Raw genomic sequence first — 26,630 nt, 5'->3', positions numbered from 1 at the left:
TGTGGGTAGGTTGAGGAGGTGCACATCTACTTGTTTTTTTCCTTTCCTTGTGAAAAGACCACTACAGGTTACTTCCTGAAGTAGGATACTGAGCTAAATGAACTTCTGGCTGGAACAGTACAGCTCATCTTACATTGTGCCCTTGTCACAAAGCAGAGATAACAGTAGCAAGACATCTTCCCTTTTCTTCCTGTTTAATACACTTCCACCTCTTTGCTCTATGGATTGAACACACTGCAAAGGAACTTTGAAAAAGCATGAGTTCTTTCTCATCCTTGCTCCAAATATCCTCTGCCTCCAGATGAAATTGGAAGTAACAGGCAAGGCAGGTCCACCCTGGTACTGCATCCAAGATGTGGCATCTTGGATAAAGCTGTCCCATTTGATGCATGATGCATTCATGCCAATATGTATTTTTAAATATATTGAGGGCAAATAGTCTCAGATTTTAGATTGGGGCCAGATGGCTGATTCAAGAGAAAATAACAGATACACTGAGAAATGGTCATTACAAAAAGACTGAACTGTGTATGTAACAGAATGCACAGGCTCTGAACAGTACTGCATGTCAATTACTTTGTATTTTAACACTAACTGTGTTCAGGAAAATATGAAATAAAGACCTGATGCATCTCAAGACACTGAGAATTTAAACCTATTTCTGAAACTTGCTTTAATTCTTTGACTTTTCAAGTGAAGGGACAAACAGGCACAAATTTTGAGCCTTTTTTTCCACTAAAATTATGCCACACCAGTTACAATTTAAAGCGGAATTTAAGGCTTGTGTTTTGATATTTACAGAATACGTACTATACAACAACTAAGTAATAAAACAGGTCACCATATGTTCACATTTATGACCACCTCCCTTTTATCCTCCTGAATGCAGAGAACTGCTATATCAAAAGTACAAGCAGAAAAAAAAAAATGTTTTGAATGCAAATTATGAAATGTTCAGTATCAAGCATCTCATTCACACATACTAGTTTTACAACTGAAATTTCCTCATTTAGTTATGGTTTAAGTAGGATAAATATAGCTTGAATTTACTATTCTCTCCTCTTCCCCCTCACAAGATGTCCAACCAAATAAGGGAATTGTTTAATCAAATTTTTAAGTGAAATGTTAAATTGTGCCTCTTGGCAGCAATCCTCTCCCAGAAGTTTGTATGTTCCCAGTGCTTGGCACTTTCCATTCTCATCATTTACCTGTGGTGGATATGGAACCAAATATACTACAGGACATACCATGAACAGCTGCAGCAACAGCACCAACAAAAGCAACATGTGTTGTTGGGCCTTTGGTTTCCAGGTGCTTGAGACACAGCTGATGTTCCTTCATTTTGTGACTGCTGCCTCTTTCTCATTTCAGCTACTTCAGTGCCCAAGTGGCTATAAGAACACAGACATAAGAGATGTACAGAATTACTACAGACCATCATAAAGTACATTCACATTTCTACAGCAATCTCCGATTCTACTGATTCTCACAGCTCGTGGCAACAAAAGCACGTGGCCATCAACTAGCTGGCCAAGTAACAGTTCTATTGTGTTAAAAGCAGTTTCCAGAAGACCACATTTTAGGGACATGCTTACGCTATTGTGCTGTTGAATCATGTCTATTCTTATCGCTTTGGCTGGAGTGAAAGGACTGTTTATTACCCTTTTGAACAGCAAGCCCACAGCTTGTGTATCACTTGGTAGAGACTGAGTTGTTCCTTACCATATGACTATCACAGCTCTTTCCATTGTACTAAAAATACAGCAGGATGGTTATTCACTTTAAACATGAGCTGGAAACATCCTTTTTGACTTCTCTGGTCAATGCTGGACCAATGAAATTTATATAAATGATATCACAGGCACTAACAGCTGTCTGTTAAGAGTTCAGATTATTCTCTGTAAATAAAATGAATAATAAATATGTATTTCCAAAATACTTTTCCAACTTTGGGACTATTTTCTGGTCACAGAAGATTTTCTCTTGCTTGCTGCCAGTCCTTACCAGGTTTTATTAGGTGAAGATATTTTTCTTTCCAGTGACTTGGAATATGCAGCTGGAAGTAATATTCCATGCATTACTTAGTTTTCAAAATAAGTTAAAACATTTATTGCCAAGTTATGTTATTTAGCAAGGTTTAGATGTCAGGATCCTTCTAATGGTTGACATCACCTTTGTACAACACCAATACGTTTCCTAGAGTAGTGGCTATTACAAGCATATATAGATTAAAACAAATTTAGTACTTTTGCCTTTGAAAAAGTACAAACAGACTATTGTGGGGAGGACCCCAGTTTAAAACAGATGCAGGTAGGAGATGTCCCAGTGTGAGCAGCCTGCACTGTGCTCTACACCTCCATGGCAATCTGCTGCAGCCAGGAGGGACCGAGAAAGGGAGGCTCTCGTTGATCTGCCACCTGGATACACCATGCACAGACAATTGAGATGTGCTACTCTGTCTACATGCATTCAAGCAGCAGCTGTGAGAGGCTGCATTTACGTGTTTGCTAAAACTGCTGAAGTTCTTCTGTAATAGTGTCCTTACAGACAGTTTACACACAACAACATGTAGCGAGGATACTAAGCTTCAGAACTTAAACTCATGCTGCAAAACTCAAGGTTGGTGGCTATTTAAGCTTCTTGCATAGCTAACTAACTTTTCCATGTACACTGTCACGGAGTAGAATCAACTAATTTATGAAGTGTTTGGTCAAATTAAACAAAGAAGAACCATTTAACTACCTGTGGTGAGGGGACCTGCTTATGCTATTGACATTACTCCTTATGGTTTATACTTGCTGAACTCCTGAACATTAAAATGACATACTAAAAACCCCCACACCATTTCTTTATCAAATATAAATATGTGTTGTTAACAAGGTATACTTCGACATAATTGAAAAACTGCCCATAATTTTGCAATAGACAGCAAGGAAAGGAAAAGTGTTGCAGCTCAATATGTAGCTCAGACAGTGAGTGACAGTACGAAGCCACTTTCTCCACATTACAGTTCTGAACTTCTGCTGACTGTGCCTAATGCAGTTAAATTATTTCATAGATAGCTGTGTCATGCTGTGAATGGTACTTGCTTCAGCAAGTGCAGTGACTATGGTTAAAGAAATTAAAGGCAGATATTTTCACGGGGAATGTTTGTTTCTTGTAAGACAGAGATCCTAGAAATATTTGTATAAAACCACAAAACGTATTTGTTTCAGAAACCGGTGAAAGTACCCATATTAAGATATTTGTAGGGCTGTAATCTTGGAATGAAAATGTCCCATGCATTCCACTGTGTTCCTGAAGTCATCCATTTCTTACACAATTTTAGCGATATGTATAAAATGTACTACAGCTAGAATCCATTGCACTATAAATACAAGGAAGCGGGATGAAGGTTATCTATTCCGACATGATGATGACAGTTGGTGGCTTTGCTGTAGTTCCACAATAACTTTAACACAGCACAAGCTGCCGCTGCCACTGAAATAAATGTCTCTCTCCCTTTTCTCTTGCATAGCTTACAGTCACTCATTCCCTCACCTGAACTGTCCCCTTCTCTGTGCTGGCAGCAGCGTTTCGCAGGTGCTCGGTGAACTGGATAAAAGATTAGGATTGATTTAAAATTAATCCAGAGTGGAAAGAAAAAAAAGTAAAATTAGTTTTAACTTGGTTCAAATCCCAGTCTTGTTCACCTTGGGAAGATGTGAGCACTCAGGCAGGGTAGTGTGGGGAAACCTCCTTCCATCTCTTCTCACACTGGCAGGAAGTGATGGTGAAACCGATGGGAGTTGTGCAGCTGCAGAAGGGTAAAGTCTGCAAATGTAATTCCCAATACACAGCACATGGCATCTCTGGGAGGCAGAGGCAGAAGTGTGGTTTCACAGGAATGGTTCACATCTCAACCTTGCCCAGAAAGCTCTATGACTGTACATTCTCCAGCATACACCTCTCCATATGGACTGCCATGGCCAACTGTTTCGGAGGTTTGCAAGTCTGGCAGTACATGGTAGCAACAGGAGTTGTAAGGATACATGGGTCTTCATTGTAAAGCATTTCAGGAGGCATGGTTTCCTCCAAGGCTACTCAGAGCCCACAAGCTAGCCGGTCTTTAGAGTGAGACTGCTTGCTTTGCTGTGTTCTGACTACTCTGGAGTATGGGGAAGGACGTGACCCATCCCTTCCTGTCTGTGCACTATTGGGAGGAGGAAGAGGGCAGTCCCTGATTGCAGGTACAGTTATATTTATCTATTTAGGCTGTGTTTGAAAGAAACACAAAAAAGAAAAAAAAAAAAGAAAAAAGAAAAAAGAAAGAAAAAACCTCCAACCCCAGCAAAATCCTGTGTACTTACATCCAGGAATGGTTTGCATTCTAGCCCTAATAACAATATGTTTGGCTGCTTAAGAATCAAACATTAATTATAATGCTAGGAAAGCACTGCAAGGGGGTATATTTTGAAATGGGTTGATAACATGGATACTATGCAGTGGGACTATCTTTAGTTTCCAAATATAATAGGCAAGCATCTTACTGGCACAGTGGGACAGAGTTGTATTTAATCCATTTCAGATTCTGTCCTTTCCACAGCTGATGTTGGTGTTCACTCTGAACCTTGCTGTATCTAACGATGCAAACTGTTATTTAGCTTGGCATGACTGGCATGCTGATCAATAAAAGTGTAAACTGAAAATCCAAGCAATGGGACAGTGATCTCAGTGAACACACAAATGATGTTCACTCATCTGGCTTAACCACTGGCTGAAATAAAAGTTATCAGCCCTTTTGCTTATGTTAGATTCTCTTGGAGAGCTTCTGAGCTGAAGTCTGTAAGAAATATGAAAAATCCATCCCGTGATGCAAAACAATAATATGTTTACTGAGGATGAAGTAGGATGGGTGGAAACTTTAGTTTCATGCTTATTTTGGTTGGATTTCGTCTTTCATGTATTTGCAAATACCAGATGTCATCTACGCAAAACCATAATTGATTCCATTAAATTATTTAGGATGCAGAAGCAGGAATATCTTAACTCTTGGTTATATTTAGAGACTGAACTGTAGACAGAGGGTTTATATTTGGTGCCTTGGTCCAAGGCATGAAAAAGAAATTTAGAATCTTTAATTCAGCAAGTCAGTCTGATGAGATAAAATTATTTTTCTGTAATTAAGTGTGAAAGTTAGTACATAACTGTGAAGGAGTAGAATATTGTGAACTGTTATTGAGCAGACCTTCTAGGATAGTGGTACAAATTGTACATACTGTCTCCAAGATCTCAGTTTGCCTTTTAGCTTTCTCAATGTTTTCATTCTTCCTGAGACCCTCTAGCTTGGCAAAAATACCATGTGGTGAAGGTGGGCCTTTGTCCAATTAATTTTTTCTCTTTGGTACTCTATATGATCTCTTAGACCCTCACAACACAGGTATATTTCTCTGTCAGTTTTGCATCTGGTTCTTTGCCTCCATTTGGTGGCACAGTTTACTAACAGTGTTATGATTTCCATTTGTGCTGATAGGAAATAGGAATAGTATTCTAGTTTGCTTGACTGACTCATTCTCTTGGGGGTGGGTAGGTATTGTGGCCCTCTGAGCAATCCCATAATCATGAAGGATTTCATTTTGCACAACATCTGCTGTCCCTACTCTGCAGCTGAGGAAAGGAACCCAAGGGTACAGCAACTGTTTATTATACAAGTTATGAGACGGGTAGTTCCTATAAGCTGCAGAGCAAGAAAGTCTGTGCAACCCTGTGTGCATCTTCAGTCTTGCAGTGCTAGAGGAATACGAAAACTAAAAACACTTAGAAATTTGGAGTAAGGCTTCCTGACAGTTTTGGAGCCGATGGCACAAGGATCTATATCTATGTTTAGGCAGTGTAATTACCACTTATTCCACTGGGTGCTCAGGGGTAATTATTACAGAAATCCCCTTGTGCACAGAGCACTATCTTGGGAAGAGAGCTCAAAAAGGAATAACTGATGGAAGACTCATTTGGTTTATTACATTTATATCTGGGCAGCCAGTCCTACTGGATACTGACTACAGTCACTTCAAATTCCACAGAGTGCCTCTAGAAGATGAAAACAAGGTAATTTCTGAACATTTGCCCCTCTCTGACTCTTCCCCTACTGCAGGACTTGTACTAAGGTTTTAGTGTGTTTTCCCCAGAAATTCCTGAGGTGTTGGACATGGCACAAACCACAGGCTACATCATTTCAGTCATTTCAGTAGCTCTATCGATGCCTATCCTCTGATGAAGCAAGTTTTTGTTGGTTTTTTTTTTTTTCCCCTGGCCTCAAAAACTTGTCACTACAGCCCCACAAATTATATGAACTTTTGACACTGTCCCATCCAGCTCCCTCTGCTCATTTTGGAGCTTTCCCTTGCACATGATTCTCCTCGCACAAGATTGAGATGACATTCCCTGGAGAAGCTCATGTGCTAGGAAGTCATAAAAAGATCTTGAAACTCCATTAGGGATTGAGAGTTTTTTATTTTATTTTCTGGAGCCATTCCCTAATGGCTCTTTTAAAAGAGAAATATCATATAAGGGTGCAGATAAACACACACCATCATTTTATATGGCAGAGAAGTGGTATTTTGTCTTTTCTTGCCTTAGCTTTCAGGACAGAATTGGAGCAGAATCAGCTAGAGCAATCTGGGTTTTGTAAAACTTCTGATAGCGAAGAAAGATCACCTTGCATCAGAAAGGAGTAGTCAAAGACTTAAGGATATTGAGGGTGATTTACTCTGCAAGAAAGAAACTTGGGCCTTAATTTTTTTTTTTTTTTTTTTTGGTTGCGATCTATCCCATCAGCTCTTCTGAATTTCTTTGCTTCCTTTAACTTTTCTAATAAAGGACCAAAACCTCAACTGTGTAGCTTACATAAAGTCAAACATACCAGCTTATACCAGCTCCAGATGTGACTCAATCTCTTAATCATACTTCATGTTTTCACTGGCATTTACTTGGTACATGGACTCCTAACAAGAATAGTTTTTAAGTTTAGGGATGTTGAAAGCCTTCAAGCCCTAAGCATTAAGGTTAACATTATCCACTTCAGACCCCATTCAGCCTTCACTGTAAGTGTACACTGAGGATGGCTTTGTATAATGTGGATTCAAGACTTCCAACTACCATTTTAGACTTTCCACATACTTGGAAAATCTCACCATTTGTAAGAACAGTTACATTAACACTTTCTTGATTTTTTTAATGAGTTGTTTAGGCATAATTGGAGTGATCTTTACAGGATTTTGGTTGTTGCTTGGGTTTTAGTTTCCTAAAACAGTCAATGGCTGAGTGACAGAGATATTTCTGAAATACTACTTTTTCAGATGAGTTAGATGCCTTATTGAATTTTTAATATAAAACCCATCTTTTTAACTCCAAACACTAAGCAAAGACCCTCAGAGAATGCCATAATGTGTTACTTCTAATGACCTGTGATATGTTACCTGTTTTAAAGCCATAGGTTTTTTTAAGAACAAACTTACTAGCATACCAGAACAGTGCAACACAGCTTGGATGCACCTACCGTTTAAAATAATCTCACAGATGCATATGCTGCTCTTGCAATGCAAAGACAGTCCTAACACAACACTGATCTTTTATTTGTGCTGTCTTCATTCATCTAGAGGAGTGTCTTAAGGGTACCACAAGCTAAATGAAGACAGATCGAGAGATTTTATCAGAAGTCTCTGAGATGTAAAAATTTCCACACACTTCTCTCAATACTGATTGAGTAGTGAAATCAAGACATCAGAGTTGTGGGCACCCTTTTAAGTGCTGCTGACCACTTACACAGTCTCCACTGAGCAGTGGCATTCATACTAGTCTCTCTGTCCAAGAGAAACCTTGACATGGGTACATTTTCTCTTTTGCCACTGAGTCCTGAAAGCCATTCAGTATTTGCAAATAAATTCATAGAAAGTAATAGAGAAGAATAAGTCTACCAGAAGAAGAAGTGTAATTGAGTTACCTTGGGCTCCTTTTACTTATTTCAATGTATCTGTAGTCTGTTAGAGAACAATTAGAAGCTATTGGCAACAATGGAACCCTAATTGCACCTTAATCAATTTAAATATAGCCTACATGGAAAATTTCAATTAATTGCAGCAGTATGGAAAGTTTGAGTTGTTTACATTTTTAAGAATTCGTGTTTTGGGAGGAAAGATCAGTGGAAATGGTAATGTCTAAAAACTATTCTGGTTAACAGTAGTCATGTCAGATTTTGAATTATAAACTCAAATTTTAACAGATTTGCTTTTATGGGTTCTTCAAAAACTGTAGTTTGTACCACGTCTAAGTTCTAAAACCTCTGAATAGTAAAGAAGTGTGAATCAAACCAGAAGTTGACCCACGTATTTGTAACTAGACCTTCATATTGCATACATTCCCCGTGTTGATGTGCCATACAGGGCAGTGCACAGATTCTGTGTTCTACGTGCTGAGTTCAGCCAAAAAAGGGCATGCATGTATTTGGTTTTAGAAGCCTGGCTGCCTACCTCAAGCTGTATAAACCATTGTTTTTACCTTTGATGGTCCTATACTGATTACCAAGGTGGAAGAATCGTGGAGGACGTTTACTTCTCCTAAGTAGCTTGAATTTCCCAAGACACTCCATAGCCTCCATTCTGTCATTCTTCTTGTATAAATGGCAGACCACCTTTTGGTAGTAACTTTAGACATTGTAGGTTTTGAATACTTTTTGGCTCAAGGAACAGGTTATTGCACCTACTGATTTTTTCTTTCAGGGAACTGAAGACTTGAGTGTCTATCTTGCTCTTCTATTAGTTACTGCAACTCAGCAGAGTTTCAAAACATGTACACCTCTACCATATAGGCATCTTTCTCCTGTCAGGTCTTCTGCTCTGAAGATGTTTGACTCTTGCTAAAGTCTTTCAGAGCAAGCCCTGAGAAGGTCACAAAGTGGACATTCTGTCCATTGAGGGAATAGGACGAAAAAGAAATTGTGGGATACTTGGCAGAAAGTGTTCAGACATTAAGCATTTTATTAGAATAGAATACTGCTACATGAATATTCATTTAAATTGAAACTGTGCAGTTGGGCTGAACATTGTAAAATTTTTGCCTTTTGTACAGTAATACTGTTTTTATGATTTTGCCAGACAGCTTCTATGCTCATAAAGGATGTCTGAGATTTCTTTTTATTATTTTATGGTGAACTTAGTATCCTGAGGAAGCCCTGCTTAAATCTCTGCATCATCAAGTAGATGTGCATTTGTACTTCTGAATCAGACATTACTGCTCAGTAACAAAACATTAAGCCTGACAGTAATGCATTATTGAAAAGTTTGAGATGCCTGCATGTGGTTTTTAAGGAGCTGTACCAAAATTATGATTAAGAACACTCTACATTCTTCAAGAATATTTTATAAAAAGCAAAATGAAAAACTCATCAGGAAACTTTCTGTATTTTTAAGTGTATTGTTTTTATTTGTATGTGTTTGAAAAACATCTGAGAATCCCATTTTACACTACATCTATCTATTTGTTGTGGCTAGCATGGCTGCAGTTGACTTAGACACATGAAGCCACTACACTTTATAAAGATAGAAAGATACTTTCCTCACAGGGGGTGAAATACAGATCTTGACATATTGCTGGAAAGAAGTGTTTGTTAAAGTCCATGACATTCCCCATAAAGAGGACGCTAAGAAGACTCTTGAGAACACAAAGAGCTTTACTGCATGCATTAGCACTATAATTTATAAATAAGTTTCCCTGTGCTCAAAGCCATTTCTCTCTGTGAGAAGCCAGATGTCATTTGGGGGTTATGTGAACTCCACAGATTCTGTAAAAATTTCATCACAAATTTAAGAAATAAACATAAGACTAGCACAAGAATTTTTAGCTAACATAGGGTAAAAAGATTTGCAAGTGCAATTCAAGTATCAAATAAGTTTTAATGTTGACGAGTTACTTTTTCAGCACATAAAACCATCCTGGCAAATTTTCATCTGCAGAAATGGCAGCACTCAATCCCATAAATGCACACAACTTTTGTTTATGGTGCACATAGTATTACAGGCTGAAAAACAAAGGAAGGCACAAGGAGAATTGTTTTAGTGTGAGAATAGCTTTTCTGAAACCACTTTGGACACGGTTCTGGTCTTTGAAGTGAAGAATCTACATTCTTCCCTGTAAATGAAGACTTCCAGCCTTTACTTCTGAGGCAGTTGATTTTTTCTAATTCCTTCTGGAAACAGAAGTTGCAAATTTGGGCAGATATAGCTTCAAAAAGGCTTCTTTAATATATGTTTTTTGAAATAATTGGGTATTTGGTCATTATACTGATTTAAGTTTCACTGACTGACTTCTGAGGTATCCTCTGACAGGATACCTGTGTGCTCCAGCCCTCCTTTCCTCAACCACTCTCAAAAGTAAAAAAAAAAAAAAAAAAGTAAGTATAATAAACAAAATCAAGAGATTAGTGGGGCAGGGATGGGGAGAGGTTACTTGGTTAACACTGTAAAACTGAGAGGGAAAGGAGCAAAATGTGGCATGAAGCAGAAAGAGGCTTAGGGTCTTTTTGGATGGCTTGGAATAGTGGGAGAAGGTTAATCTAAGCAATACATGTGAAAAGGCTTGATCTAAAACCAAGCTGCTTCGAATAAGAAAGGCAGGGGCAGGGATTGTTCAGGTACCACGCTCTGCTCACATGACAATACCTATGAACTTAATGACTGTAGAACTAAAGGAATACTTACCCTTGACATAGTGGTCAGAATGGGCGTGTACCCATTAGTAATGGATCTCCACTTCCCTCCCACAAGCTATACTACCTCTGTTAAACTCACAGTAAGCTCCTGCTATTTCTGCTCCTCTAGTTAGCACCAACGCTTGCTGGTCTGAGGAAGGGAGAGGAGACTAGTGTCTGTCTACTCTGTGCTCTTTCCCACCATGCTGGCATTTGGATTGATAGCAGTTACTTTAAAGCCTTGACTCCTCTACTGCACTGTGCTGTTGGTAAGGTTCTTGCTTCCACCTTGCTATTTCTCTGCTCATTTACCTTGCTGCTATCTCAAGATGACACATTTATCTTATCACTTCTGACTTCATCCTTAGCTGTTAACTTAGGGTTTTCAAGAGTTTGCCTGGGATTTGTATGTCAGTGTATGGACACTTTCTACTTCTACTCCACAGTTACCTTTGGTTTCCTCTCCTCCACTCTTGCCCCAAGTCTGTAGCTGCTTTAAGTGTCCTGCAGTACATGGCAGCATGGGGCTTTGGTTTCTTGCATATGCTGTGGGTGGACATCTGCTCTCCTGCATAACAGGTTCAGATTTATGGCACTCTATAATGATGTCTGTGTCATGTCAAGAATTCATCTATGTGTTTGACTCTAATAGGCAGGTCTTTACCTATCAGTTTGTGCAGGGTTATAATTAGCACCCGATAAGGTACAAGGGATGATTCAGCAAGACATAGAAGGGATCCCTTTCCATCCGTTCTTTATCCTCTGTCAGTCTCTTGGTTATCTTTACTGCTGACAAGGTCTTTCCACTGCTTCCTGACTATCAGTAAAGATAATTTGTGCTCACTCGTACCAAGACTGGTGCTATGCCATGGATGCAGTAGTATTGTTGCATATGGTAAGAGTACTTTGCAAACAATAAACTTGTAATCATAGTTTTGCCAAAGTATCTTCCAGATTGCCAACTCTGTTTTGAGATATGGTCTAACAGTCCTTCATATAATTAAAAGCAAACAGCCTTGTTCTTGGCTTCTTCCAGGATTCTCTGCAACTTCATTAGTATGTCTTTCCATATAATTGCTATATTTTTATCGGGGCTATACAGATAATTAGTTTTCACTTCAGGCAGATATATTAATTATTCCCTGAATGGTTCTGCTGCCATGAACATTTTAGACTATGGCTTTAGGATGAAATCTACTATTCCCACCCAAATTTTTGCAACAAATTGTAATCAAATGTTCCCCAAGTTGTGTGTTTTTAAAGTACAGAATCTTGAACAACTTCCAAGATTACCAAGGTTCTCATAAATTCTCATGCCAGTCTTCTTGTCATGTAAGTGTTCCCTCTGTGCTCCTAGATGTTAGGTAAAAAAAAAGTAAGATAAAATAAACCTCTTCCTCTTTTTTCCTGTTACTCAGTAGCTGCTGTTACTGTGTTTCAGGCACTATTTATGCATCAGTGTCTTAGTTCTATCTCCCCTTTCTCCTCCCCATATCATAACAAATCTTTACATTAATTTTCTCATTTTTTACTGAAGCAGCTATTGTTCCTGTGCTTGGAGGAGGTCTGTTGTCTGATATCCCGCATTTCCACTGGTCTGACTCCAGTGTACTTGCTTGTTCTGCATTAGATGCTGTTGTGTCTACCTGCTAGTCACGTCCCATGCAGCGACTCTCACTATTCCACCTGCTGCTACCAAGCTTCATGTCCTTCATGCTGTGTCACATCAGAGGGTTCCTCACTTATAAAATTAACATGGCCCTTTTCTTTAGTAGCAGAACGGTTTGTGGAGGTGCTGCAGTGAGCAGTGTGGCTTTCTCAAGGCTTCACCACATCCCTGTAATTGTGCTCTGTCCTTCCCAGGCTCCGTGTCCCTCACTGCTGGTCTGAGACCTGGCTGGGGCTTCATTAGTGCGGAGAGAGGTGAGAGCTGCTGATCACTGCCATAAGCACAGGACAGTCATTGCCCGGAGCTATCAAGGACGCTTTTATCCTTTTCTGCTATTCAGCAAGTTACCAGGAAAACAGGAAAAACAGGCATAAAATAAAAAGGGCAGTTGACAACAGTGGGAAAATGGGAAGACAACAAATATGGAAAACAGAAGACATGGATTTACCTTACTAAATCTTGAACCACTTTGGAGCGAGAAATTAGAGTGGGTGTCAAAGAGATGACAAGCTATGTGGCTTTAAAAGCTTCGAAATTTTAATGGGAGACTTTTTTGGGATATGGAAGAATAGATACACAGCTTCCAATTTCTGGTTGTCTTGAGCTATGTATATATGTTAAAAAAGTAAACATTGCAACAAAAACATTTTGGTCAAAAATATAAAAATTCTACCTAGATCTCATGGAAAATTTGAGGCACACCCCATGCCTAACACATCTCTGGGCAGTGGAAGCCACTGGTCTAGACTCCCTGACAGCAGAAAAAGACATCACAGGGGTTTTTAAAATGATGACACTGTGCTCTTTGAGCTTTGATGTGCATTTACTTGCAACAGCTCAGTGCAGTGGTTCAGCATGCACTCCGCTGATAGCAGTGACAGACTTTCATGGGACCACCTGCCTCCTCCTGATCAGCACCAATGTCTTAGTTCAGCTCCCTTTGCATGACCTCCTCTCCTTCCCACTTCTGAGGTCACTGACTTTCTCTGGCTGAGATGTCTGTCAGCTCTGCTGTGAAACCAATAACCTGCAGAGCAATACAGCAGGCAGATGTGTGCCTAGTGCTGCTGCAGCAAGACTCACTAAGACTCATCTGTCAAAGTCACTAGGCAGCACAGAAAAAGAGATTTGCAGAGAAAAAGAAAAAAAATCATACTTCCAGGTTAAATCCCCTTGCCATTACAAGAGCTTTCTAGAACTTACTCACTGTCTTTTCAGTAAGAGAAAACAGGTTTTCTTTGCTTTCCCTTGTCCTTGTTTTATCCCTTTCCCTTCCTGGAAGGGTTCCCATGTAGAAAGCTGCAGCCTCCTTTGTGTACCTCACCACTTGAGCATCTACCTCAGTAGCATCTTGTATGTTAGCTTGCCTGAAAGAAATGATTTCTCTAGAGCTACTCAGAGGTCACTTTCCAACTACCACAAATTTATGTGGCTGTTGGTACTTTATAAGATCAGGTAGTGGACAGCTGTAGCACATTCTCTCTCCCCTAAACATCGCAGTATGATGCAAATATGCAAGTGACTAAATTATACAGAAAATGCCTAACAGTCAAAGCAGTATCTCTAAGTTCATAGAGATTCCCAATATACACACTGAGGCAGAGGGCTTGAGAACTTTTGAAACTAGTGTGAGGAGTCTCTAAAGCTAGTAAGCATGTTGTGTTTTGGAAGGGATGTATGGAGGCCAATTATTTTTTTTTCTCCTCTCTTTTCTCCTTCCATGGTCATTTTTAAATGTGTCAGTTTTAAAAACACAGATTTCCAACCATCCCAGTAAACACTTTTTTATAGCAAGATGTGCATGTATTATTTCATATTCACCAACAGAAAAGAATAAATTATTCTTCTTGCAGAATCTGACAGCTATTGTGCTATGGAAAACTTACATATTAAAAACCAATATAGCAACTTTTCTTCCTTTTTTCTTTTTAACCCTATCAAGCATGTGAGTCAATGCTTTTAGCATTTCTACAAATGCTAAATACAGATTTGCATAGAAACAATCCACCATTTTTCCTCCTGGGAAAGGATATTTTACTTTGGAGGACAGGCACCAATATTCCAGAATATTTCAGAAGTTAATTTGTTTCCCTTTTTCTTTGTATAATGGTATACTTGAAACAGTATGTGTTTACGGAAGGCTGTGGTGCTATCGTATTTTTTTCAAAGCATAAAAAGAGAAAAAGAATTGCAAATCATTTGCTGCACAAAAAAGAGCAAAATACATCCAAATGCAGAAAAACCTTTTGAAAACCACTTATAAGAAAAAGTCTTAGATAAAAGGTCTATTTTTAACACCTCAATCTTTATAAAGTTTAAAGGATGGAACTTGAAACTACTGTCCCATAATATAAATTTTATGATTTTTCATAATCCAGTTCTATTTATTGTACCAATATTAAAAAAATCTACCGCTAAGACACAAGGGACTGAAAACATTCTGTGAAAACTTGAAACCTTTGAATTCTCTGGAAATATGCAAATTTTGGTATGCAAGTGTCGCATCTAGTCAGATCTGTACATTTACAAGCTCTCTTATGCTGAGCATAACAGAAATTTATAATCACCAGCTATGCTACTGTACAGCAAGGCATTAAAGTAGCTCTTCCACTTGAGTATGCAATGGGATAGAGTGAACCGATTTAATTTAGATAAATAGATCCCTGGAGATCAGCAGACAAGACCTCTTGGAACACTGTCTTCACAGATTACTGAGTGAAGCTTGACATGAATGTCTATCACCCCCCTTCCTATAAACGTTTTGCTCACTGGCAGCGCAGCCTGTCTGATATCTTTGTTTACTGGCACACAGACTATAGGCTCCATGAGGGAAGCTCATCAGCATCCTTTGATCCAGTATTTCATAATGTTAAAAAAAAGTAGAGCGCTCTGCATAAAGAGCTGTATTTCCTCTAGCCAGTGAAATACACTTAGGTAGTTTTCTTGCTGAATTTTAGAAAAATTATTTCTATAATGATAAGAGAAAAAGGTAATGTTTTAATTTAAAAGGACTGCAGAAGAGCTCTGGGCAGCCTGTCGACTGTATGTTAAAGGACAGCATTAAGTGGACTAAAAAGAACTACGGGTATGGCACAGCTGGCCCAGCCAGCTATCTGCAGCTCCACCATCTCCACAACTTCCTCTTTCCCAGATATTCAGCTGTATTGTGACTTGGGCACTGACTTCTGTACTAAACTCTCCTTGAAAGTCGGCCCTTACTGTGAAATTTGTAAGAGGATGGGGAACAGGGGAAACTTTGAAACAAGCTTGGGTACAAGGCAAAATTGTTCTGAGACTTCACATAGGTATTCTCTCTGAGGGCCTTCTCATAGCAACTCTTGCAGCAGTGGGGATTTATACTGTGTTGGTCACAGTATAACAGTTAAGCTTTAGTAGGACCTCTCTCCTTCAGTTGGCTTCTGGGTTTTTTTCCCATGCACCTAGGTTAATTTTCTGTCTTTGAGATTGTCTCTGAAAGTTTGACCTGTCATTTGGTGGAAATTGGATGACATACATAAAATCAGTGCAGAGGGACTTACCTAGCTCCCATTTCAGGTCAAAAATTTTATGTCCTGTTTTTATTTGCCTCAGTTGAAAAAGAGTATGTCATTCTATAACACTTACAGGTTATTAGAAATAAATATTGAATCAGTTGCTTTAAAATCCTTACACTAGTTATTTATAGTATCTTTTCTTCCAAAACCTTTTACAATAAAAGAATAATGAAGCCTTTTTGAGTGAGTAAACTGGAAACTGGGGCATAATGCTAGTAGCAAGCAGAGCTTGTTACGGACCAAGACATATCTTTCCTCTTATGAAAAATACAACATGTTCTGTATGATGGCACTTTCAAAAAACATCCAGTGGTTGTAATATGCTTTGTTCACTGAACCAACTCTGAAAAACTTCTGTAATTTAAAGCAAGGTGAAAATGAAGCTCTTGCTCTGAAGAAGGTGAACAGCTCGGAAACATTTTTACTCATAAAACCTTCTTAAGTAGAAAAGATTTTGGGGACAGAATCTTTAAAAAGGCATGAATCACAGAAAACTGCATGGAATTAGTTTTATTTACTGCAAACCTATCTGTGTTTTAAGTATTAGACATAAGGTTGCTTCATACTGGTTGTTTCTAAGGTTGCATGATGTGGATCAGAGACTCCTCTGACATTCTAGCTCTTGCACAAAGCAAAAACATTACACTTGCTAAATAAATCCGTATCCTCTGAGGCAAAAGATTAATATTTAACACAGCCGTGCAACCTCAGAGATTTACTACGTCTTTCCTTGTTGATACCTGAGTGGTGTGCAACTAAGTGCCATGAGAAATAAGAACAGAGGCTTCACAGAGGGACATTAAACTCAATGAAAGAGACCACTTCTTTGTTTTAAGAATGCTAATGATGCTTGCATGTTATGTTTTTTATTTGACTCATACCTCTTGCAAAGTGCTAGCACGTTCAGTGAATGCACAACTGAAAAAGCAAAACTCAGCATTTCTTCTCAGCACACTTGACACAAGTCAGCATGCCTAATGCTGGTCTGCCAGTCCTTGCTAGTTCTAATAAACATCTCTTGAAGTGGCTTAATTCCACTTCACAGACAAGAATAATAAAAAAAAGTCCCAGTAGAGTTACTCAGTTATGCTTGGGAACTGTTAATGTTGAGTTGATGGTTGGACTGGATGATCTTCAAGGTCTTTTCCAACCTAGACAATTCTGTGACTCTGTGATGGAGAATTGCCCTGTGCTACACAGAGGAACTCACAGATGTGGAACAAATGAGGCTGATGTGGCAGGCACCCACAGCACCCACAGAGCAGACGGGGGCTGAGGTCTCCAGACTACCACTCCACTAGAGGCTACCTGAAGCCTCTTGTGAAGGGAGGACAGTTTAGAGAGAATAAAAAAAGACATAACAGATATTAATCCTAACAGGAATACTATTCCCCAGCAGCACTGCAGGCGTTATCTTTTCCATTTGTCATTTAGCTGTCCTTTTGTGGGCGAAAAGTCACCTTGAAAACTGTATTCCTGGGTACCTGTTATTATCTTACTTTTCTTTCTGAGATACTGTCAGCATTTTCAGCACTATACTAACTTGTGCATCAGCATTCAACAATAGATAACTGAGCATTCCATATATTTGCAGTTAATAATCCAGTCATTTTTTATTCCAGGGCTGTCTCGAACTGTTAGGAAGCATTCTTCTATTCATCTACTTTCCTGAAGTTTGCAGCCTTCCTAAGGGCATATTCCAACACAGTTCCTTCAGTTTTTCCACAGTGGGCAGCCATACTTGTGTTGTTTGCAAGGTGCTACATATAGTGGGCTTTGAGTTCTGAATGTTGTTCTACTTCAGGTCCAATTTTAAATGTGTATTATGTTGGCTCTCATTTTCAACAATATCAAAGTCCTGTTTATCATTCAGAACTTCAGGCCGGGCACTTCTCTTGCCCATCCGTAAACATATTGCTAAGAGTTAATTCTGGATCTTTCAGTAAGCCAAGGGCTTTGCCTCAAATTGCTGTCCTAGTCTGGTTTTGTACCTGAACTCACCTTCCCAAAATCACCTTTGAAAGCTAGACCAGGCATTAACTCCATTTTTACTTCCATGTAATATCTTGTTAAGAACCACATTGTTTCTGGGGCTTATTTTTATGCATTGCTCATATTTTGAATATAGCCTGGTGATTAACCATCTCTACTTGAGTTAGCAAAAATAATAAAACCCAACAGATTCTTCAGTATTATCTACTTACAGAAATATGAATGCTTCTGCCTGTTTTCTTTTTTTTGGGTAGCACCAACTCTTGACAAAATAAAGGAATGCCTGAAACTTCTGCATTAGCTTTCCCCATTTCCAGAGTTTCAGCTCTCAGTGGAGGATGATCTGCTCCTTTCTTCCCCTAAAGCTGGGGTAACAGTTTCCATTACTACTGCGAGAATAAGGCTCCCCAGTATGGGCTGAGGTAACTCCAAAAGCAATTCTTACCACATGGCAACATGAGGGAGATTTGTTTTTTCTACTTGCATGTAAATACATCTGCCATCCTTCCCTCCATATAAAGGCAGTACTTTTAATGACACACAAGCAGGAAGTGGTTAAAGGCAGGTTGCCAGGCAATTTTTTTTCAATTTCATTAATCATTACAGATAATCTAAATGTAGTTAATGGAAGTGATGAGAACCTAAAAGCTGTGTACCCCATTGATACCACGTACTCTGACATGAAAGCTGATTCAGTTGAACCAAAAAATGGCTTATGAAAAAGTATGCAAGTGATGTAGCTGGCCACTCTTGTTCAGGCACTCGTGAAGTCACCAAGTATCCTACTTATGATTTATTTATCCATAAACAAAACTTCCAAATAACCTGCTGTATCCTGAAACACATGTGAATTACTCAGTAATATTCACAACTATGATTGCATGTTTTTTCCCAGAAAAACAGACTCAGATTAAATGCTGATGATGATAGCAGATAGTAGACAAACCTTTTCCAGAGATATTTTCAAGACATATAGTTTAAAAAATGCAAAAAACTCTGCAGAAACAAAGACCTGTTTCCCTGTGACTGCTGGAAAATGGCATTTTTGCAACATTACAGGTTTCCAAGGGTGTGGTACTGTAGAAAGATTTTGCTATTATAAGTTTCTGGTTGGGGAAAGCTACTCCCCCTGCCCTTCCCCCTTCATATTGTGTCAGTTCAACATTAGACTGTTTCTGCCACTGATGCCATGATTCATCAATTTCCCAAATGCTGGGAGCACTCTCTAGATTTATATCCTGCAATGCACTGTCTTCCCCTTGCTGCCTAAATCCCATAATGTATCGCTAAAGTCCTGTTACTGGAAGTCCATCACGGGAAATGGTGAGCAGAGAAGATCTTGGTGCAATGCAAAGGTGCTGTTCTGCAATTAATGCCTGAAATACTTTGATTGAAGTTGTTCAAATGATGCTTTGGTATTTCTAAATCAAAGTTCAGAAGTTTTGCCATGTTATTTCTATCATTTGAAATGAACACAAATATTTAAATAAGACATTTCCATTGTGTTGATATTCTTATTTTTTCCCAAGTTAAATTTCTGTTTTAGGGCCAGAAGCGGGGCTGTGAAACTCCACTGGCACTTCTACCAGCTTTGTGGTCTTCTCAAGTTCAAATTAATCCAGAAGAACAATTTTGGTAGAGTGGGTCCTTTTCTACCCACATCACTTATTAATTTGTCTATACCGAAACTGTTATTTCTATTCATGAATTGCCACTTTAGTGACAAAAGGCCAAAGTCTGATCTCCCTCTCCAGTGGTAAATGTGACTCTATTGAAGGTGTTCTTCCTTTGCAGAGGTGTTAGTGAGTCTGGGTTTTCTTGCACAAATCAGGAATGCTAGACACTGACACTTCTAAAGACTCCTCCTCTTTGCCTACCTACTTCTCATTCAGCAGTTCGAGATTGCAATCTCCATTTCAGTCAGCCTTTTGAGAGGCTGAAAAAAATCAAGCTGGAGCTGGGTCAAATAATTTATAGCTACTACCCTCCCTGTGTTCTTCCTTCCCCTTCCCCTTCCCCTCCCCCTTCCCCTTCCCCTTCCCTTTCCCATTCCTACTGGCACATGTACACACAGGATGAAGAAGAATTTTAATAAATTTATGGGCATTACAAGGCATTCCTGTAACAGTGACATTCATGTCCTCTTTCTGTCCTCAAGTCCTCAGGAAAGGAGGGTTGTAACACTCAGTGTGTTCATTTACCCGCTTATGCTGAGACAGTGATCTGTTGTCCTGTTGGTATGTCTAGGGCCTTAATGTCAGTGAGACTTATGGAAAGACTATTTTTATTGTTACGGTCTGCCACTATACTAAAAACCTGAGTATCGTCTATCTTTTTGTTTTACTGTTCCCTAAAATTCCCACTGAAGACTGGCTACTTCACTGAATTAGGTATCTAGGGGGTATCTGCCCATTTTGTCAGTTCTGCTCCAGAATTATACATGGTGCATTCCCTCTCAAGGAGAGTTTGTTTTCTTTTAAATCGGGATTATTCACCACAGCTTCCAAACATCATTTATTCAAACTCTGTTAAAACATATCGATTAGGATGTTCAAACTGAGTGATTTGCAGCAGTGAATAAATCCCCCTGGGGAACAAAGGTGTCTGCTGAACATGAGACTTGGAGAGTATCCCAATGCATTCTCAAGTGCACGAGGAAAAGATTAATTATATCTGCCCCCAAAATGGCTGTGGCTAGAAAGCTGGAATTGCACTGGGAGACTGTAATCACTATCGTCCTGTTGTGCTCTAGCAGAAAAAAAAAAAAAAAAAAGGATTTGATTTGGAGGAATAAAAAGGTTTTGAAATATCTCCAGCATCTCATTTCCTCTCCCTAAGAATGCAGAAATTCCCACTCATCCTACATACACCTGACTCTTTTGATACTGCTCTTATCATTGCACTTTTCCCACCTCCACGGGTACATCTCCTGATGCAAGTACCACTGCTCTCTCCGTGCACCTTACTGCTTCCTCTGCTAGTGAGGCAGTTGTGGTAGTAGCAGCAGTCACATACATGGTGGGAGGTGCAGCAGCAGCAAAGAACACCCCCATTTTCTTTTTCTTGAAAATGTAACCTGAAAATTTAACCTAAAAATATGGTGATGCTTTATAAGCAGGGCTAATTTGTAATTGGCAAAGTAATTATTCTGTTAAGTACTTCAACAGGAACATGAAGTTCTGCAGCTGTGTGCACATACATAGTTTTCTGTAGCCCTGCAATTAGCAGAACATAAGCTGCTTACTGGGCATCACCGTCACAAAGGCTATTCCATGGAGTAAAGGGAAATCTAGATTTTAATCTCTTGTTTAATCAAAAGGTGATACTGATGACTCCCATCTCCCCTGAAATTTCAACTTTTTAACCACTGGCACTGTGCAAGTTGATACACCACTGCTGTGTCCTGCAGATGATGTATTACTAAGTGCAGATACTTTCCACAGCCAGGGCATGAAGCAATCCCAACCAGGCCATGCTAGTTCCCCTTGCTGTCACAGCAAACAAAATCAGTGACGCTTTCTGCTCACTATGAGATTTTTCTGGGAAAGAAGCTGCCTTATATAACATCACCTTAATTTTATGCCCTCACTCCCCAGCTTGCTTTTCTTCCTCGGGCTGTGCAAATATCGTATTTCTTTTGCACAGTGTCCAACTGCTAGCCAATTCCCACGTCAATCTAGAATAGGCCTGGTCAGGAATTTTTCAATTAAACATTAATTAGAAAAGTCTATGTTTGTCAAAACCAAAACTGACTGCTGAAGCAAATATTTTTGACAGATGTCCTCTTAAAAAACTTTTCTTTTAAAGAATGTTTGAAAGCTGCCAAAGTATCTCACTGAAGTGGTTTTGGTTTAATGGAGGTCAGTTTTTCATTTAAAGAAACCTCTGATTTGAAATTAATCAATTTATATTGGGAACTGAAATAAGGAAATTCCAAAACCCCAATGTTTTAACTAATTCAACCAAATTTACACATCTTCTATTTAGGAAGGATTATTGCGTTTGAGAGACTTTTTTTCACTATTCAGAGCAGGAACATTTTTGAAAATGTTAGAGATGCTCATGAGAAAGGAAATCTTTCTGTCTCTGCCTCTAGACTCGAATTGTTCAGGACTGTGTCAACTCATTGTCAGAGACCCCAGAAAGTCAAAAGTAGAATACAATCCTTTTATTACAATATCAATTTCCCACTTGCTTATAAACCACTAAATTTCTAGATTTAAAAGTTGTATTCTCCTCTGGAATCCAATTTATCTTGTTTTCAAGCAGTTGTGCTGAAAAAATCCCAAGTGCTTGCACATGAATAGAGAAAACTGCTGTGGTATGACTAAAAATGGGAAAACAATTCAGAGGAGAAATCACAGCTCAAGTTATAGAATTTGTAAATAGTTGGTTGGGAAAAAAACAAACCAATATTTCGAAAATACATTGAGAGTTCTTCTTGTACCCAAACCATGTTTGCTTGCTTTTTATGATGTGAACAAATACCTTAAATTTGCCTCTAATTAACTGATTGCTACTGATTCAGTAGGGTATACCTGGTTATTTTAACAGTTATTTTAAAACAGTGTTCCCTCATAGCAAGTTATGTATTTAACTTAAAATAAATACTAACAAAAGCTTTTTAGGTTGCCAAAGCTTTTCCACTTAATAAAACAATTATACTTGAATGGCAATAGTACATATAAAGGCACTTTGTTGACTCTTTTCTCTAAAGCAAATATAGGGTAGCTAGAAGCAAGCTGGTTATTCTGACTATCTCACAATGAGAAGGAAAAAGAATATGTAGAAATTTTGACAATTTAATCTCATCTGTTACAGACATCTAGGCTACCTCTCCTAATTAGTTCATCCCCTTCTAAGTACACCAGTAGACAGGTAGATGATTGAACTGAAGGAATGGGATCATCTGGGCATAATGGGGAAGAAAAGCTGTAGCTCTGCTCAGTCAAGTAGTGTCAAGTAGTCAAGGAGTATGCATAAAATTATTATAGTATTATAATATCTGATATTATATTAAAATAATTATAATATCTGAGCTTTACGGTAAACCTGTGCAAAAAGGAATCTTACATGTAAGAACAGTAAGTTGTCATATAATTACTCCTGTCCATGCCTACAGTGACTGAGTGACCACAATCAAGTTTACTGAATATTATAAGAAGATATTTAGTCTTGATTGCACCTCAGCACATGAACTGTCTGCAATGTTTCCTGTCTGGACAACTGAATGGGTCAGGGATGCAAAAATGAGTGATACACAGCGACTGCTGCCTGAAAAGTTCTGCTTCAAAGCTTAAGAAATTTCCCTAGTATTTCTTTCACAAGACAGGTATGTATTATTTGCATTGCTGCTTTCTAGGGGTGTTGAATCATAAATACATCTAGGAATTATTAGTCACCATTTACCATGCCTTTACTTTTATACTGGAAAAGATATATAAACCGTATATATATAAATGGTATTTTAAGATGAGAACATGAATAGTGACTAGTAAGCTTTACATGAGCTGTTGGAGAAGAGGCATAATTTAAAGAGCAGCTGTACTGTACATCAAAGAATAATCATTTTAACCAGTGACCCAGTAAAGCTGCCTAGATGTATTTCTGGTTTAACTCCATCTTAGGTATTGTAAAGCCACAGTTTGTTTGGTAAGAAAGCAGCTTTATGCACTTGCATAGAATTTCCATTGGCTTCCAAGTGCCTGAGATATTAATCAAGTCCCCAAATAACCCTGAAAAGAAGATGAGTTTTGGTTTCCTATAACTGGTCATATAAACACAAATGCAACTGCATAAGGGATTAGTGGGATTTTTTTTTTCTTTTTTTTTTTTTTTTTTTCAGGAAAAACCACCGAGTGAAGATTTAGCGCATAAGGGTTTCTTGAATCCTCCACATGTCCCATGTTAGAACTGTGTATATTTCATATTAGATACAGTTAAAGGGCTACTCTTGGTTTTTACCTCTTTTTATGAGAGGACTGAGGGACAAAGTTCTTAACTTTGGATAGCCCTTGTGTTTTTTACTCCTGTGAAGAATGAAAAAATGGCATAGGACTCAGAATTTGTCTTATTTGCTTGATAGTCAAGAAGCTTGATACCTAGAAATGAGATGTGAAATTGCTATAGAACAAGCAGAAACAAGGTGGCAATTTCTATCAAAAGCCAAGCAATAGCTTGGATACACTGTGTTTCCTAAATAAATCAGTGTTACTTCTGGGCAAATGCAGAGGACAATTTACTCCTTGCTCTAGAGGATGACGTATGCCATGATGCAGGAGTTTGCACGTGCGCACCTTGTTTCCTTTATAAAAGCAGTTCTGTCAGCTTTCTCAGCTTTTTTCTGCTCCCTTTCTCTGTGTGCTCCATCCTCCCCTATGCTGCTCCACTGTTATTCAGTGAGTGCTTATGCTTCAGCTGCAGAGATACCTACTGTAGGGCTCTAGTGGCAGTTTGTAGCCACTTGGCAAAAAGAAAGATGCTTTATGCTCTATCATATCAGGAAACTGCAACGTGAGTCAGTGAGGCTCAGAAGCCATGTAGTTTTAACAGACTGACCTCAGATTTCAGGAATAATCTCAGTCTGGTTTCCTGCTGTAGCTGTGTCTTTCTAGTATTTTAGCTCTGAAAGTCCATCAGTTCAAGTAGTTTATGGAGGCTAAGCTGCAGTCAAGAGAATAATACTTTGGTTTTCAGCACCAAGTCAGATTCTGTGACCAAAATGATATGAAAGAGATGAAAAATTTTCCATCCCATGCTAAATGGTGTACACTGTTGGTCACTCAAACATTTTCTTTAGTGGCAGCTGATGTTAATCACTGTGAGCACACTTGCAGTTTACATGGGTTGCTTTGGTATGCTTGTTTTGAAAAGGTAGCAGGACAATGGGTTTTTTTAAAAAAAAACAAAACAAAACAAATCCAGCAACAAACCTCACATACAATAGCTTCTTGAAAAGATTAATTTCTCTAAATCTGGAATAACTAATCCATAATCTCACAAGTACCGTTATACTAACCTAGATATTAACTAACATTAGCCTCAGACAGAGAGGCTGTTTTTTATCAAACGGAGGCAATAAATTACTTTTTTTGATGTGATAGTCAAAACATAAACCAAAGGAAATCAGAAACAGCAATACATGGAGAAATTGAAGTAATATATGAACAGTTAAGCATTCTTTAGACACGCTTGGCAAATTTTCTTGGTAAAAATGCTACCACTTTGGAAGATAACTTAATAGACAGACAGGACAGGAAAACCGCTATGCTTCTAATGGCATTGCTATGGTGTAATGGGGCTGAGATGGCTATATTCAAGACAGATGATATTATTTGTTCTAGTTTTACCATAAATGACACTATGATATTTCCAAAATCAAGCCTGAAAGCCCATTAAAAACATCTTGCTGACTTGACTCATAACAAAATGTAGGAATCGTTTTTTTGAGTCCTGCTGAATGGAGAAGCTTTCAGAACACTCAGCTTGATGATCCCCAGCTCTTACGGCAAAGTATAAGGCAAACTTAGCAGTCTAGTGATATGCTTTTATCACCCTTTCTCTTTTAATGGTGTGTCCTTTTCCATCTAAGTTATTGCAGCAACGGACAGAAATGTTGCTTCCCCATTTATTCATTTATTGTTGCTTCCGTGCATTTGTGTCACTTTCATGGGAAGCTTAAAAATGTTGGTCAGTCTGTTAGTCTCACAGAAAGATATCTGCATACTTTTTAACTGAAGAAATGAGTTCTGTGCTCCAGGTGCAATCCCGATAATTAAAGTTTAACTTAGCATAAAAACTTCTCTGTTATCGCACTTTGGTTTTAACAGTGTTCCCTTACAGCAAACCATTTTATTACCCTAACAGACCCCACTGATTCTTTATCTGACTTTCAGTGTTCACCTTCACTGATCTCTCATATCCTAAAATCTGACAGTCTGTAAGAAGACATTCCTTTCAGAAAAAAACAGCAGTGCAGAGTTAATGTGTATATATGAACTAATTAGAAAATCTGGTGATGGCGATGAGGACACTTTCTCAGTGTCTCCAACTCTACACAGAAGACAGCAGGCAATCCTGCTATGATTCACATCTGGCAGGATGTCAGTCTATGAGCCAGAGGCATTTTAAGAGTAATTGTTGAGATTCCACTAAAGAACATAAGCTTTAAACTTTCTACAACAGCTGTTCACACAACTTCATTAAACAGTTAATAAAGTAAGTTCCACTTGTGCCCAAGCCAGGCACTATACCCACTGTACAGTGAACAAACTGGAGAGTAAAGATCCAGTAGCTGAGTGCTATCCTAAAATTTAAGAAGCTCCACTAAATTGTTGCTTATTGTCTTTTAGTAAGTTACTTCTTAGATAAGAGTTAGAAACTACAGGTTGTGAAACTATGTATCTCAGTCATTCATGTACAAAATATTTTTTCCATTTCATGAAACCTATCTGATTTTAAAATCTTTTCAGTTTTGAATTGAGTGACTCCAGACTTCTCACTTGAATGTAGGTCGCATCAAAGGGGATGTAACTGTTAGCAGATACAAAGCTAGGGGATACAGGAGATGCAAATGTGAAGTCCCTTTTCTGCTCATCGTGAACTTAAACCTTGCTTTCTAAATCCAGGTGGAAGAACAATTGGATGAGCAGAAAGGAGTCTCGTCTTTTTGACTAGACAGTCAAAAAGTTGAGCT

General features: G+C 38.6%; 1 protein-coding gene across 2 annotated transcripts in view; it reads right to left on the bottom strand.

Annotated features, from left to right (window-relative positions):
* RGS17 (regulator of G protein signaling 17) overlaps positions 1 to 26,630 on the bottom strand; it is a 71,417-nt gene that overhangs the window by 29,079 nt on the left and 15,708 nt on the right. For both annotated transcript variants that reach the window (XM_026844877.1, XM_026844876.1), the window contains exon 2: positions 1,248 to 1,391. In XM_026844877.1, coding sequence (XP_026700678.1) covers positions 1,248 to 1,366 — 119 coding nt within the window. In that variant the 5' untranslated portion in view covers positions 1,367 to 1,391. The remainder of the gene's footprint in view (positions 1 to 1,247; positions 1,392 to 26,630) is intronic.

The sequence above is a fragment of the Athene cunicularia genome, assembly GCF_003259725.1.
Source record: "Athene cunicularia isolate RWA chromosome 3 unlocalized genomic scaffold, athCun1 chr3_part1, whole genome shotgun sequence".
In the NCBI taxonomy this organism is placed as follows: domain Eukaryota; kingdom Metazoa; phylum Chordata; class Aves; order Strigiformes; family Strigidae; genus Athene; species Athene cunicularia.
This window is presented reverse-complemented; position numbering and strand designations above follow the sequence as displayed.